This window comes from Chaetodon auriga, chromosome 3, assembly GCF_051107435.1.
Source record: "Chaetodon auriga isolate fChaAug3 chromosome 3, fChaAug3.hap1, whole genome shotgun sequence".
Classification (NCBI taxonomy): domain Eukaryota; kingdom Metazoa; phylum Chordata; class Actinopteri; order Chaetodontiformes; family Chaetodontidae; genus Chaetodon; species Chaetodon auriga.
Window position 1 is genome coordinate 3,025,789 of NC_135076.1, and position 17,051 is coordinate 3,042,839.

Below are 17,051 nucleotides of genomic sequence, written 5' to 3' on the forward strand. Positions count from 1 at the left end.
CCTCTCAGTGTAGATTTAGTCTGCAACAGTGCCTTTTATGATTGCACCACTGAAGGTCATCCTACATGTAGCTGTGTCAAGGGATACGTTTGGATTTCAGAGGGACAAAATCCACAGTCAACGTTTCATGTAAAAATGCATTCTTAAGGTCAACCAAAGCTAACGTGGGGCTCCGGTGTTGCATTTTCAAAGACAGCATAATCCTTCTTAACATCAGTGTTTATGAGTTCAATTCATGATCATACAAATACAACCAAACAATGAGATTGGCCTGAAGGAGAATGGAAGGAAGAACTGGAGTTCCAAGAAAGTTTTAAAACTAAAGGCACTTAAGTTTGAGGCAATGACACATACAGATACATCCCACACCCAAACACACTCCTAGTGTACATTACTAGCTAGTTTAAAGCTAACTGTCTGTGCAGCTGGTATAGTAGCATAGCTTCAAAAACCTCCAGCAGTCAAGTTCACCCAGGGCTGAAAACTGACATTTAGCCTGAGCATGCCGTACGGGACTACTAGAGACTACCATATGCACAGGAACTTGATTTGGTTATCTCAGACTGCTGAAGCCTCACAGTATTTTCATGGAATGAGGACAGTTGATTTCATTGACAATCTGTCACAGTGCAACTGTGCTAGAGAGCATTCCCTTCACAGCCACTATGGGCTGAAGGAATGGGTACAGCAACCCTGGACTAGTTCACTGTATACTGATGTAAGTACTGTCATTTCATTTCAAATTGTAAAATTGTATTTAACAAAGCAATAAGATTCCCATTCTGTGATTGGCTAGACAGCCAATGACTAACAGCCTGAGATACAACACCACAAATGTCACAGACAACATTAGTGACAAGCATGGGCAACGTGCAGTAGAACACTTTGGCTTGCTGAATGAGCGACCCAACAAACATCCGGTAACCATAAAAGTGCAATGCTAATGTCAGTTTGTAGGCTAGACCGCTCATTAGCTCTTCTGCCGCAGCATCAAAACTAAACTGCAAATGTCAGCAGCAGTAAGCTTAGATGCATAATGGCAGTTGTTACTTTCAATGCTGCTGCTAACAAAATGCTGAACATCTTTAGCTCGTCAGCTACAGTTAGCAGTGAATGTGTTTTCACATTGTCTCTCTCAGCCGTCCATCAAATATGGACACCAGCATGCCCTTTCAGAGGCTGAGAGAATAAAGGAGCATTTCTGATTGATCCCAAAGACATTCTTGTCTTGTCTGGGTCACCGGTTCGATCCCCGGGTCGGGCTGGGCCTTTCTGTGTGAAGTTTGCATGTTCTTCCCGTGCACGCGTGGGTTCTCTCCGGGCACTCCGGCTTCCTCCCACAGACCAAAAACATCAGGTTGATTGGTGACTCTAAATTGTCCTTGGGTGTGAGTGTGAGTGTGAATGGTTGTCTGTCTCTAAATGTTGCCCTGCAATCCACTGCTGACCGGTTCAGGGTGTACCCCGCCTCTCGCCCGTTGACAGCTGCCCCCCCCGCAACCCTGAAAGGGATAGTCGGGTATAGAAGATGAATGAATGAATGAATGAATTTCACATAATTGTTAACTGAAGAGATGATGAACTGTGATTTTATCGCATTTAAAGCTATGCTGCAATAATCACAGAGTTACAAATCATATGTAGTGTAACCCTACCACTACTACACTGTAAGTACCATCCTTGTGTCTCTCTAAGCAGATCTCCATTTGATGCTTTCATCTTGTTGGAGCAGTTCATTCATACCAGTTATACCGGACAGAGATGAAAACACCATGTTTGCACACACAAGCACAGGGCCATCATGTCATAACATTTAATGTCCTGTCGCTGTCAAGGTCTGCAATTATACTGGTCTTTAAAAGAATATATAATATATAATAGAATATTTTTATAAATCTAAGTACGTCAGCTGGGATTCAGCAGAAGTATTTATCTGTACGGTGCAGTGGAGTCATTAGAAAACACCTCATTAATTAGCTGACAGGAAACACAGGTGAGAGTCTGGGTACCAAAACACTGTTTGAACTGCATGACACTGAGGTATTTCACACACAGAGCAGGCATCAGGTAACTTCATATAACTGAAGCACCTTGTTCCACAGCTGCTAAAACTAATGAGATGGAGTCAGAGCGTCTCTGCACAGCAATTAAAAAGTGGTTAGACAGCAAGTGGAATGAGTACAAGAGCAAGGAACAAACTCTTCATGTCAGTGTCGATGTTTACGATGTGACAGGCGCAGAGAGGTCACTTTAAAGAGACACTAAAGATGAGAATCCACCCAGTACACTGCAGTTAAAAACAGCTCTGTATTTTACAGAGGACACTGTGTAGAACAGAAATAAAACAGAATGTGCTCATTTGCTAATCATTTTTGACATATACTCCATTGAAAACAGCACAAAGACAATATATTTAATGTTTCACCTCATCAGCTTCATTGATTTTTGGAAATATCTGCTGATTCTGAATTTGATGCAGCAACATATTTCAAGTTGGGACAGAAGCAACTAAAGACTAAGAAAGTCTGGAACATTCCACAGGTAAACAGGTTCACAGGTGACAGGTGATAGTATCATGACTGGGTTTGAAAGGGGAATCCTGGAAAGGCTCAGTCGTTCACAAGTGAGGATGGAGCGAGGTTCACCACTGTGTGAACACATGATTGTACAAAGGAGATTACTCAGAAGGACTTCTTAAATTCATTGGCGGTTAACACAGTTCATTTGTAAATGATTGCATTCTTTTTTTATTTACATTTTATACAGCATCCCAACAGTGCCAGTTATAAGGTGCGAGCTGAGCTATTTGTTGTCACTTCAGCTCGAAATCCTAACATACAAACGTGTTGAAATGACAGCTTTATTTTTCATTTGGAGAACATTATTCGATAGAAGATTGTTATGGGAGCTGTTGTTGCTTCAATTAATTCATTAATTAAGGAATGGTTTACTGGGCACCCGTGCTCTTGCACGTTCAAGCAGTGATCATGTCGTAAATTGCTGTTTGCCATAAAAGCATTATTCCTATTAAGCACTTTTAAGCAGAGGAGGGACAAACTCAGATTCATGACTAGACGAGTCGGAGTCAAGTCCAAGTCATGTGACTCAAGTCCACATCTCAAGCCCACTTTTATTTCTCAGAGGAAGCAACAGCCTGATTACGTTTTCTTTGCTTTTGATTAATGGAAAAAAAACCTACATTAGACAGCCCACCCAGGATAACATGCTCTTGAACAAAAGCAGCACTGTGATGAAGGACCAAATGTTGACTTAAAATGGCAATGCAAGGTAGTGTGTATGAAAATTATTATGAATTATAAATGGGGGATTAATTCATCTATACTAGCTGCTCTTTGATGGGAGCTGCTGAAGGATGGCATTGTTATTTATAAGCTTTCCACGGCACATTTTCATTGAACAGGATAGAGCCAACTCCAGCAGCAGCATTCCCCTGACCTCAAATCTCAGCAGATGACATGAGCATATTGACAAATGAAAAAGTAATGCAATATGAAATGGCAATGATCATGATCATCAATGGCTGACAGTAAGGGAAATACATGGAGAGGAAATGTCACACAACAGAAATTACACAGATTGTCCAGCTCACATTCATGAGTGAACGACCATGTTGGACCACCAGTAACCCAAGACAGCAGCCGGCAGTGCTCCTGCTCGTCACATAAAATCTCTCTGCTGAGGTAAACAGCACTTGTGTGTTGTTTTGAGCAGCTGTCAACAAACCACACATAATGAAAAGCTAAGATGCTTTCCTCCAATATCAACTGATCGAGAAATGTGTCACTGAAGGGTCCAGTGAGGTTTGGTGTACAGCGAGAAGAAGGACGAAGAGACAGCCACCTCAGGAAAAAAACTGTGCTGATGCTCATCAAGGAAATTAGCACTGTGAGCATAGTGAAGGGAAGAGGACTGCAGTAGTTTCTGTTATGCCAGACAAGCCGAGGAAAACGTGTTTGGAATTGTAAGTAGGAAAAGAAACTGTCAGCATATCCTGTGATATCACACTGCCAGCAAATCAGCAGCTTAAAAACATCAGCGAGGAGCCAATGAAAAGCTCTACAACTAAGCTGCAGCCTGAGGCTACAGCAAAGTTTCCAATCAATTACTTGCTTGTAGTAAACAAGAAGAAATTACCACACACCAATTCTATGAAACAGAGGCAGAAAACACATTAATCTACAAAGGGTTTAGGGATGAAAATAAAGAGCAGAGAAAAGAAAGAGGATGTATCCAGGTTAGATAAGAGCATGCTTTGAATATTAATGTGTTTTCAAACGCCTGTCTCTTGTGATCTGGTGAGTTCCATTTCCTGTCCTGATTACACCTCAATCTGTTTTTCTATCACTTTCAGACATGGATACTTTTAGGCTTTTGCAACTGCAGACACTTAACAAAATGTAACACCATTATCACTGGTTCTGCTTTTCAGTTTCTAGAACTAAACTTGGGGACTGTTCAGGAGGTGATACTGACTGAAGCTGCAGATACTTTCAGGGGTTGTCAGCAGTGTTGCCAGTCATGATTGGTCAGATCGCAACAAAGATGATTACAACAAAAACAACAACAGTAACCACCACTACAGTACCATATAAAACCAAAGAACAACCGAGGCTTGTTTGTTTGCTTGTTTGACAAACCAGGTCCTTATTAGAATTTGGGCAGAGGGGGCCATTCAGAAGAAGCTGGAGTCGGGATTTTGAAGCAAAGGGTAGACAAGAATAACTGTGTGTCTGGCAGACATGTTGAGACAGCAGGCAGCCAAACAGTGCAGCACAGGAAAAAATTAAACGGATGAAGAAAGAAAAAAGAAACATTAATGTTTGCATTGCAACCAGTGCAGCAAACCAAGTGGTCCAACATGCTTGTGGGCTCTCAACAGCTTGTGTCAAAGTCACCCACAGTGTCACCTCATTTAACACACATGAACTGACACCCACAGGAAGGGACGCAGCAAACACACAGAAGAATTAATCCAGGTACGGAAGCTGCAATGTGCTGATGCAGCAAGTGAATGTGGTGAAACTGCAGTTTTCCTGGACACGCGTTGACTCTGGACAATAGGATTGTGGCGTATATTGACAGTTGCCCTCTGGTTGCCCTTTGGGGTTAAGGTTGGGTTCATGTTAAAGTGAGGGGAAAAACAAATTGACGAAGAAGCAGAATTTGACACAACGAAGTTCACAGTGTTCTGGATTCTCCTTTGTTGTGAGAACTTCAATCTTTTGTCCACATAAATGTTAAAGAACATCTCTGCAATGGTTGCATTGCAATGATATAAAACATAACAAGCAGCAAATAATGTTAGAATTTCAACACTGATAAATTCATTGATTGACAAACACACACTCTCTCACATACATCCACACACACACACACACACACGCAGGAGGCCTGAGGCCTGGTGGCACTGAGCGCATGCTGGTATAGGAGAATGAGATTACCTTTGCCTCCTGTCCCCTGGCCTCCAGGTTTATTGTAGAGGTAGATATCACCGTCGGCCAAGTCACTGCTCAAATGAAAGTAGTGCTGCAGACAGAACAGGAGAGCAAATCAGCCCCTAGATGCTCAAACCACAAAGTCAGCGTTTATTTCACACATCACAATAAGACTTGTCAAAATGATTTTAGTCTCTGCCAGTTTTGCAGAGCTGGGAGCCTCCCATATCTAGGATTTATTCATTTTTAATCCAAATCACTTTAAATTGAGCTGTTTGTAGTTCACTTGCATATGTCAAACCGAGATCTATGAGTGCAGTGAGGCACTTTTGATTTGCAGGCAGCAATGACTTATTTCAAGTCATCAAATCATTCAAAGTCGTTGGAGGACTTAGAGAAGTCAGACTGACTGTTTACTATGTTTTTTTATTACCTAGACTTTTCCACTGTTGCTAAAACATGGGCACAGCAAAACAGTTTGTAGGATTGTGTGAGTGAGAGCTATCCCAAATCTCCATGTGATGAGTGACTTGACAGCTGTTGAAAAAATAGTGCATAGAATTTGAATGTTCTTTCTTTTACATTACAAAATCTGAGAAGTTGTAACACCCGTGCCTACGTAGGGTGCACTGGCTGGGTGGGTGGGTATTTTTAGAGACAATGACAGCATTTGCTCATAGCTTAGCATCGTAACACCACACTATTGTTTTTACATTTTATGTGTGCATGAATTAAAAAGAGACTAATGAGCTTTAGAGGTGTTGGTTTATTTTTGAAATTGGGAGAGAACCTAGCTGTTTCCCCCCACTTCCTCCTTTTATGCTAACATAAGCCAATTCATTCCTGGCATAGTTAACACACAGACATTAGAGAAGTAACAATCTTCTAACTCTCGGTGGGAAAGTGAATCGCGAGTTTCCCAAAATGTCAAACTACTTCTTCTAATCACACCACTGAGCTCATCTTTGGTGTTTGGCATGTAACTCTGCATTATTCACCAAAATAAAACATGACAGAGCTTTCCCTTGGTGGAAACAGAGATCTGCAGAAACCACAATTATGGAAGCTATCATAGCCTATTAGCTGTGTTGCACCACCTACATTTATATAAGCCTGGTCTGCTGAAGTTAACACTGCTCCACTAAAGACAGGCGGTTTGCAAACAGTTAAGAGACAGCATTCAACAGTACAAGTATGTCTCTGAAATATTGTTTGCAAGTGAGCAAGTCAGCTAGATCACTTACTTTCTACAAGCCAGCTTGCTTAGAGAAATTCTGGTTAGTGTGTTACACTATAAACTAGCCCTGGCAGTGGTCTTTACGTCACCAAGCTTCTGGCACCACCTATTTCATGACCAAGAGCAAAATAAGACCCAAGTGGTAATAAACCTGAATTTAACTTTGAGGTCAATCAACTCATTCTGGCCATTGTCTGTACCTCAAACAGAAAGGTTTGATATCCAGAGTTTTAGTTGTTTTCTTTTCCAGGCATTTATGAAAACAGTTGAGAACATTAACATCTCAGATGCACATTATGTGACATGTTCTGATAAAAGTCAGTTTGGATTTTACCTTGAAGTGATGTGCTGTGTTGCTGTCAGTGTACTTAGGTACATGCAGGAAGATGAGGAGGTTTTGCCTGAGGTAGTGAGCCACAGCGGGCAGCCAGGGAAGACAGTACTGGGGGAGGCTGAAGGTCATCACCTCAGAGGCTGGAGATCCTGACGGCTGAATGAACTGACCAGACAACATTTGGTGAAGGCGTTTATCTAAAGCAATTTGCAGTAGTGTGAGAGGATACAAATGTTTTCTGCCTCCATGAGAATAAAACCCATAATTCTTGAAGTATAAGCTATTTTCTCACTAAATTACACATGCCCATGTACAGTACACAGACCAGCCACAAATAAATACAAAGAAAAAAAACACTGTCTTTCGAGAAACTAAAAGTCTTTTTCCTCCAACATCTTTTATAAAAAAAAAAAAAAAAAAAAGTCAGGCAACAAAAGGGCAATTTACCTCCACATCAGCTGGTGTCAGCTTGCAGTTCCTGACAAGCATGACAGTGATGATGTCCAAGGTGGTCTCATCCAGGCGTTTACGTAGCACCTTGACCAGCTCGTCTGTGATCTCTGGACCTGAACAAAAAATGAATAAAATGACATTTTAGTGATTTAAAGGTATGTATGGTATTTAAGACCAGAATCAGAACCAGAATTGGCTTTATTGGCCAAGTATGTGTGCACATACAAAGAATTTGACTCCAATTTAATGATGCTTGCATAGGAAAAAAGACATAAAAAAGACTGAATAATAAGTCAACTAGTGCAAAAATATAAAATAAACAGTGGTAAAGGCAGTGAGCAATATATACTATATATATATATATATATATATAATGAAATTTACTATGTGCAGGTATTTATGTATGCAAATGTTAATGTAAATGTTTAAAACTCATTGCATGCATTATTGGATAATAATGGCCAGACAGTGATGTTTTGGTGTCAGAGGTTTAGTGACACTGTATGAAAGGCTAACTGTTCATGAGGGTGACAGCCTGTGGGAAGAAACTGCATTTATGTTTCTTTCCACATGCCGTCATCCTAATGTGATAGATATGCTCCAAACAAAGCGCTTGTTGGATCTTCTAACTGAAACAATATTCCCCAGTGGCAAAATCAGAATCAGACAATCCAACAGCCATGCTCAAGCTCAGTCACGCTCACTTTATGAAACGATTGGCCAGGTGTACACAGGTGTGAAGTTGCATGTTTGGAATCTGCACATATGATAAGAGGTGGTGATTCAAGGATGGTACGACCATCAACCTACACCCCTTTCTCACAAGATTCAGCTCAAACCTTCTCAAATCCTGTGCAGACCTGGTGAGCAGGGTAGCTGAGCTGAGGAAAGTGACACAGCACACCAAGTACCTCAACAGCTTCAGGCCATTGGTACTGACATCACACTTGATGAGGACCCTCTATATCCACCCCCCGGTGAGCGCATCAATGGACCCGCTACAGTTCACCTAACAACATGGCTTTGGGGTGGATGATGGTGTCATCTACCCCCTACATAGATCCCCTCTCCCCTGGAAAAGGTTGGGACCACTGTGAGAATCATGTTTTTTTGTTACTCCAGTGCCTTCAATACCATTCTGAGGGACAAGATTGAGTGCACAGGGGAGTACCACTACCTCACCAAACATACTCAGTACGTGAGGATACAGGACTCTGACATGTTTGTCTGCACCACAGGGGTCAGTCCTGGCTCCCTTCTTCTTCATCCTCTACACTGTAGACTTCACACACAATTCAACAGCCACCCACAAAAGTTCGGAAGGCTGTAATAGTCGCCCTCATCATGGGGGGGATAACAGGAAGTACAGTGAACTGACCCAGGGATTTGTGGAGAGGTGCTGACAGAACTACCTCCACATCAATTCTGGGAAAACTGGTTATGAAGGCCAGCTCTGCCCTGGAATGCCCCCTCGACCCAGTGAAGGTGGTGAGAGAAAGGAGGATGCTAAGCTATCATCCCTGACGGAGAACATGTTCCATCCCATGCATTGACACTCTGGGCAGCTCCTTCAGTGACTGCTGCTTCACCCGTGGTGTGTCAAGGAGAGATAGTGCAGGTCTTTCTTTCCTGCTGCTGTCAGACTTTGTAATCAACACTTCTCCCAGTAGACAACACACACCCAGTGACAAATTCTCTCATGTGCAATATCAGTGTAAATTAAACTGTGCAATATCAATATCCCCTATGTAATAATAATGTGTCACAATCATTACCTGTTAATGATACTTATGTTTTACTTATTATATTGTCTACTGATGTACCATATTTTGTTGTTTTTCTTACTGATGCTTCTTGCTATTACACTATCCCCTTTTCTGCTGTGACACTGCAAATTTCTCCACTGTGGTATTAATAAAGGATTACCTTATTTTATGTTATCTTATTGTGGTGCATCATCAGGATTTAGACATTCCCTGACATTGCATTAAAATACATTTTGGATGACAGAAGCAGAAAAATGAAGCGGATAGCAAAGTTGTTATTCTTGTGCAACCATTAAACCAAAAATGAGTCACTTTTTGGCCTTTTCTTCTTGGTCAAGATGAGTCCATACACATTGTCTGGTCAATTTAAGTCAATAACCTTTGCCTTCACCAATGTGAGTACTGTAATTGGGCATGAAGTGCATTTTTTTCAGGTTAGGAGTGAACTATCATGCTCAATTACTGTATACATGCTTACCACCATGTTGTACAATGTTTGGAAGTATCTGATCATTGTTTACATATACAATCTATTAATGTGAAGAGGGGCTAAAACATTCTTTAAAGTTAATATCTACAATACTCTACAAAAAAACTTCAAGGGGGGTTTCAATAAAGGCATCCAGTAATGTTGCAAAAAAGACAGTGAGTTCAAAGAACAGTGAGTAGAGGGAACAGACAAGGATTAAATAAACAGTGCTCAGAGAAACTGCTGATGTCATCCCAGCCGGTCAGGAAAATATTCCCAGTACAACAGTGCCATCAAGACATCCACAGGAGGAACAGCAGCCTGCTTCAGCAAGTTTGTAAAAACCAGGGCTACTCAGGCCCACATATGAACAGTATTAGGTTGAGGAACAATGGCAACAAAGTACAGCAACATGGATGAAGCTAATAAATTACCCACAATTTAACAAAACTCAACAGGTTCAACAGCTCATCAAGAAACTTAACTAAAACTATACCATTTATTAAGATAGGGGCTTGACTTAGTGGGATAGATGGCACTGTTTGCTTGTAACCAGTGCCTTGAACCTGGGCACAAAAGGTGTGGCTGCCACATGGAGTAAATGATCCAGCTGTTCATTGGTTTTGCAGCTGCTGTGTGAGGTTAATATTGATGCAATACTGGACAGCAGGGGCATAAATGACTTTGGTCCATTCCTCTCAGAATTTTCTTTTCTCTTCACCTCGCTTTCTAAACCTTGAGTTTGACATATTGCAACGTTGCAATAGTTAGCATGTCAGTGACTGAATGTGACAACTTGTTATCATGGCAATGACATGACGCTTCTTGTAATTGACTAGACTGAACACAGAGATAAGAACCGACAATGGCTTGAAGATGGCTTCAGACTTACCATCTATGCAGAGAGCAGCCTCAGTTCTGCAGGGCTATGATGAAGGACTGGAAGGACCAGAGACTTTGAAACTGTATTTCTAATCATTAGATTGTCTCATGCATTTTAATTTGAACTCTTTTATGTGCTGTTGCTGTAATTGTGTTGTTGGCTTAATGGTCCAGGCAACCTGCTAACACCCAATCTTATTTCACAAAACAACTACATCCATGGTAAATGATTCCTATTGGTGTTATAATTTCTATAATAATGGTAGTAGTAATCAGCATGATGACAACTTTAACTACTCCCGTGCTATGTATGTATTTGTCTATGGTGTGTCTATTTGCATTAAACTAAATTGTAAACTAAATGTTTATAATGTAATGCATGTTGTGAATTAAATGTATCTAATAAATATATGGGCATGTGTACTCACGGTAAGTGATAACACAAGAAAATAACTAGAGGCAATATATCAGTCAATTATAGCTTGTTACAGATATAGCATCAGCATGAATTTTAGCAGGAAACTAACAAGAAAATACAGTCCAGAAGTAACAAAGATATGTTTGTCTCCATTGCATAGTTTGTCTAGAGCACTGAAAAGTGTATTTTTCAACTGTAAAATGTATGTACCACAATTCTTTTAATAACTAATTTAGTGATCTTTATCAAAAATCTTTATGTGAAAAAACAAAAATTTCCAATATATTGTTGCTGAATTTATTTTCAAATAATTTTTGTTATTCCACGTTTATTTAACGGCATCAAATGTCCAGACACAAGCAAACCATGAACACATCAAATTATTGTGTGTGAGTTCACACTGCTGCCACCGAGTGACATGTTCCTTCATTACAATGAACAGACACACACACTGTAATGTATTTTCACTCAATCCCACATACACTGACCTGCTGCCCAAAAAACTCCTCAGTGTACCAAATGTGGATTAATCCAGCACTGAAAACACACTTCCTCATGCTGAGTAATGTAGGTGAAAAACTACAGTTTCCACTGTTGTTCAGAGCTCAGCTATTTTATGAGAAAAATGTGAGCTGTTTTAAGATTTACTAAGACTAACACCGCTGGTATTTGTCAGCCTCATCCAACTCTCAAACACTGATATTGACCTTGGTGTCAAAAATCCAGTATTGGTTGGGCTATAGTACACAGCTATAGCAACAAGTCTAGATTGATACACAGACTAGACCAGATCCAAGCCTATGTCTAGACTTCCAGGTGCCCAGCTTTATGCTAATTGTTATAGGCATTAATAAATTAGGCAAATTTCAAAGGTTTCAGGTCAGTTGAGAGGGACCTGTGTGTCTACTCCATACAGTGCACACACCTCTGTAGGGTTTTCTTGCCCCCAACAGATGAGGAAGACCATGTGTGCAGTATTATTTCCCATCTATCATTTTATGAGTCAAAACACAAGCTCACAACTAAAACGATTTACAGATGACAAACCTTGTACTATCTTCCTCTAATCTGGCACTCACTCGCCTACTTTGCAGGACCCTTTTTTTTCCACAAAGGATGTCTGGAGAAGTAGGTGACAGATGCGTGCTCTGTCAGCAGACCGAGCCACACAGAAGTGCAGCGGAGGATGTTAGCAAAACTGTCTCCAACTGTGGCTGCTTTCCACCCCCTCATCACCAAGCTGTCAGTGCAGTGGAGCAGCATCAGTCACCAGCTCGTTCCACTGAGGAGTGCTGAGCGCCGCTTCAAGCCTTCATTTAGGTTGACATCCAGCTCCAAATGCCTCATCCCATAATACCACAAGCAACACGATTAGCCGAAGGCAGTTAGGGAGTTACTGAGATCTGCTCTGTCATGTATGTATGATCCGCCTCACTCTTCTTTCTCCCTTTTCTACAGCCACAGAGATGAGACCCAGCAGTGCTTGTTTACAAAGTATCCACAGATGGAAGGTAACCATGGAAATATCACAGTGAAATGTCCATTTTTATTTTAATCACATACATAACTATGGTAAATATGCATGGATTTCATCTTCATAATGCTGTATCTTATCTAAACTACTGCCAACACCCCAACCTCCCCCTCAGCGATTACTGAATAAACTATGATTGCCATGCAAGTGGCTCTGAGGGACTATAATGATGGTTGTAAAGAAAAACAAATGGTTTGAAGGATCACATGGATCATCGTGGTCCTCCTTGCATGTTAAATGAGAGGCACAATGATGCAGTTGGAGAAAATGAGGAGACAATCATTGGATTTGGAATGAATCAGGGAATTGAATAAACCAATGGACCAATGAAAGTATGAGAAATTGCTGATAAAAAGAACTGAATCTGAATGCAATGTATATTTTTTCAGATAAAGGTGCAATATCCTCCAATATCCACATATTCTTGCAAATCTTCAGTACTACTGACAACTCGTCTACATGTTAGTTGGATTCTGTTGCAACCATTTCTCCACATCATTCAGAGGTTTTTGCATGCCTGTTCGATGATGAGCTTCGTGCTTTTAAAGGGCAGGTGTGATATTTTGTAAATGTTTTTTGTGTAGCCTTCCAGAAGTGTTATGTATTCAAATCTGAACATTCAATTTTGGTTGAAGTACTATATGTATGTTTTAGTGTGAAAATGCCATTCTCCCAAGCCCATCTAAAAACATTTTCCCACATGACATGACGGAGGCTTGTGCGTGATGTTATTACTATAGAACTCCCCTTGCACTCCTTTTTGCACACCTGTGGGTGTGCACTGTCTGTGACCTGTGTGTGTGACTACTTTTCGTACTTGTGTTGTCCCTAAAGGTTATCATCCCCTAAAACAATGGTAGGTTTTGTTGTTATGCTGATGATTGCTCTAAATAGCTGATGACTGTGATCATCCAACGTATGAATCCTTGAGTTGAATCAGTAACAAACTGAGGCTCTTGCTATTGGTCATTACCTACACTTTAATACAGCCGTTATCTGCTCTAACAGTCTGGTCTAAGAACTTCAACAGTATTTTAGGCCTTTTCTTCGTCCTTGAAATATCACTTAGCTCTAACACCTGCAGTGTACTGCTGTCATCAATTACAGTTTGTGCAGAATGCTGCTGCCAGAGTTTTGAGTGGAATGAAGAAAATAGCTCATATTACTGTCGTTCTAAAGCACCTTCACTTCCAGTTAGTCTTGGGATAGATTTTAAGAGCCTGGTACTTGTCTATAAATCAATTAATGGCTTTTGCCTCTGATCCATTAAGTCTCTACTGCTAACAGCTCACACAAAGAGCAGATGAATCTGTCTTGACACAAACTGGATGTCTGTACAAGTCTTGGTCTCACCCTGGAATTGTTATGACTACTCCTCCAACTCCAACTTTTGCTAATTTATAAATTGTTGAATTATTATCAGTCCCGATCAGCCCAGCTCTTACCTGCATTCCCCACTCCATGCACCAGCAGCAAGATGTGCTTGTCTACTTGTCCAACTGGCCGAGAGCCATCCAGAGAAGACCTGGAGCCCTGAGGAAAGAGACAACAAAGGCGTCAACAACTTGGCACCGGCACTCTGACTACACCAATAGTGGCGGTTGCTATCAAAATCCTGGATCGGCTCCAGGAGAAGCTTAACGAATGGCTGATTAACATCAGTGCATGGCTCTCTGAAAATAAACTCTCCTCACACCTTGGGAAAAAAGAATCGATTCTGCCTGGCTCCAAATCCAGATTAAATAAAGGTAACAATTGCAAAAACACATTTTAAGGAGAATGTCATCTCTGTTCAAACATCTGTCAATAAACATCTGTCAGACCATTTGTTTTTCTTTACAACCAGCATTATAGTCCCTCAGAGCTGCTTGCGTGGCAATCATAGTTTAAAAATTGGGCTGTACACTTGACAGCAATGCAGGGGTGCCGGTATGCCCTGAAAGTAGGAAAAGTGAGCACCAGAACTCAATCTTGGCTACACGGTTAGTGTTCCTGGACGGGAAAGTCAGAGGGTCTTGTGAAGCTATGGAAGATAAAACTAGTAGTCGCTCAGGAAGTAGAGCGGTCGGTCATGGTTTGATTCCTGGCCTGCATGTTGAAGTATCCTTAGGTGATATACTGAACTCCAAATTGCCCCTGATGCTGTGCCATCATGTGAGTGTGTGAAGTCAAACTGGCTCCCTGTGGAATCCAGAGTGACACAGTTTAAACTTGTCAATGCTATCGTCTCAAATATCTTATTAAACCTCCCACAGGTCAAAGAGGCTCACAGACACAACAGCAGGTCCAGTGCAGCAAATCTGTCACTACCATACAAATCAACTGACAACTTTTAAAATGACCTGCCAAACAAACAATTGTCCAAATTGAAAATGATTACATGGAAATGACCTGACAAACAGCTTTCATGTGTGAAGTGTCTGTGCAGGACCTGACATCCTCATGTAATCCACATTCTAGCCAATACAAAACAAAACCCTTCCTCTGCCCTACTCTTGCTTATTCTCCAAAGAACCGTTCTACTTAGTTGGAGTTAAGAGGAGTAAACATTGCAAGTGTCTGTATCCGTTTTAATAAACTTATCAACATCTGCTTTCCTCTCTGCTTCTGCAGACAACAAGGCAGGAAAATTCAATTCCACTGACTGCACTTCGTGTTTGTATTTATACAGTAACCCAGTTCCTGCCTGCTCCAAAGGCACAGGACAGTCTGGAAACATGGTGGGAGTACATGAGAGCTTCTTCTGCTGCTTTATGTAATTGCTTTCAAAACTGTCCATCATCCCCCTGATAGAGAGGATCTGAGTGGGATTCAGGGGAAAATGTCATGGTTTCCTGCCTTATCACCAACAAACTCTACCTGGCAGGTCACAATTTAATTTCCACTTCAGTGCATCAGATAAGCTACAGAGAAGCTCATGGATTAGAATTAAAGTCATCAAACTAAAACTTTCTAGTGATCCTCTGTACCTGGCTTAGAGACAACTTCTGGAAGATATTATATCAAAAAAATGCATTAAAAGGCCCAATAAAGCCATTAAGTTTAAGCAGTAAGATCCTTACGAACATGCTATTATACAGTACATCTCCTGGGTACTGGAAACTCAATGGTGAATTTTTAGCTTAACATGTTTTCATTATGTGTTCCTTGCCATCAAATCTTGAAATGGTATCAATTGTCGTTAATTGCTTCTATGTTGTTTCTTTACATTTTCTTATCTTCATTTCCCAGTTCAGATGCAGAGTTTCCAGCATATTTGGCTCCATTTGGAGACAAAGCGGTCCAAACAGAGAACACTGATCCACCTGGGCGGCTCCTCTGTTGTGTGATTGACAGTCATTAGTCTGATTAGAGCTGACATGAGAAGAGCTCTCGACTTTTCTGTGAAGTGTTGGACGATGCAGAACTGTTACAGCTGAATACATTCTGTGTATTTTTCACCATGAATCTTCCACAGAGCTTTTTTGGCTGACAAAAAAAAATGATATTTGTGTGCAGCTCCAATTTCAGCTGGAAGTTGTTCCAAAGCCAACAGAGGTGTACAGTGTTTAGTGCAGGAGGTGGTACTGCAGCCCTTGGTGAAGTTCTGTGGATTTTGGCAATGGGTGAGTGGCAGTGAGAGATACTTGTTACACATGGTTTACTGTTACAGATGCTGGAGCCTTTAACAGCTTGATGCATCGTTAACTGGTCCCTCTCTCTCTCTCTGTCTATGTGATGCACCACTACATACACAGTGATATGCACAGCTTGTTATGGCATTTGTGGGGCTGTTGTTCAGGTGGAGTGGATCAGAGTACTGATACCCATGTTGTTGATACTCTCTTGGTGAGCGCCACAAACTCTTCATTTGGCTTCTTGTTGGGTTGAACTTGGTTAAGCCGCTCAGTTATGTTTTCAGTTCTGGTTCATCCTGCTCTAAAATAGCTTATGGTTGTCAGATTCCTCTTTCACCTGTACACTTTGTGTACCATGTTTGTGTGTTGCCATGACAACCCGTCTGCTCACTTACCATGAGGTCCTCGGAAAACAAGGGCTCCTGACTCCTGGCGAGCCCAATGGAGCGAGTCATGTGGAGATTTCCATCCACGTCTGAGTATTTCCCTGTTAGTGATGTTTCACAAAGTCTGGAAAGATGAACACAAGGAACAGGTGGAAGCTGACGCCTCTGTGACTGAGCTGAGAATAATCATGCATTTTGGGAACAATTCCATCTTTTGTATCATCCACTGACTATCATATCCTTTCTTCTCTTGTCTTTCTTGTCCCTTCCCAGTGTTTTCTATCTATTCTATCTGAAAGCACTCTCACTAATGTGCTAATGTTTCCAAGAAAGTGTTGGAAAGTACGCCAAGGTGTGCCAAGGGAAGTCAATTCCAACACTTAGTCAGTAAATACCTCTTAGACACCGAACACCAAAGACTGATGATACCTCATACACAGACACTGACACTACTAAGTGCATTGTGTCATGTTTGCTTAAGGAAAATAGGACAAAAATA

General features: G+C 41.1%; 1 protein-coding gene across 5 annotated transcripts in view; it reads right to left on the reverse strand.

Annotated features, from left to right (window-relative positions):
- szt2 (SZT2 subunit of KICSTOR complex) overlaps positions 1–17,051 on the reverse strand; it is a 115,480-nt gene that overhangs the window by 53,410 nt on the left and 45,019 nt on the right. For all 5 annotated transcript variants that reach the window (XM_076723362.1, XM_076723354.1, XM_076723346.1 and 2 more), the window contains 5 exons: positions 16,562–16,676; positions 13,995–14,082; positions 7,475–7,593; positions 7,028–7,192; positions 5,463–5,547 (listed from right to left, as the gene is read on the reverse strand). In XM_076723362.1, coding sequence (XP_076579477.1) covers positions 5,463–5,547; positions 7,028–7,192; positions 7,475–7,593; positions 13,995–14,082; positions 16,562–16,676 — 572 coding nt within the window. The remainder of the gene's footprint in view (positions 1–5,462; positions 5,548–7,027; positions 7,193–7,474; positions 7,594–13,994; positions 14,083–16,561; positions 16,677–17,051) is intronic.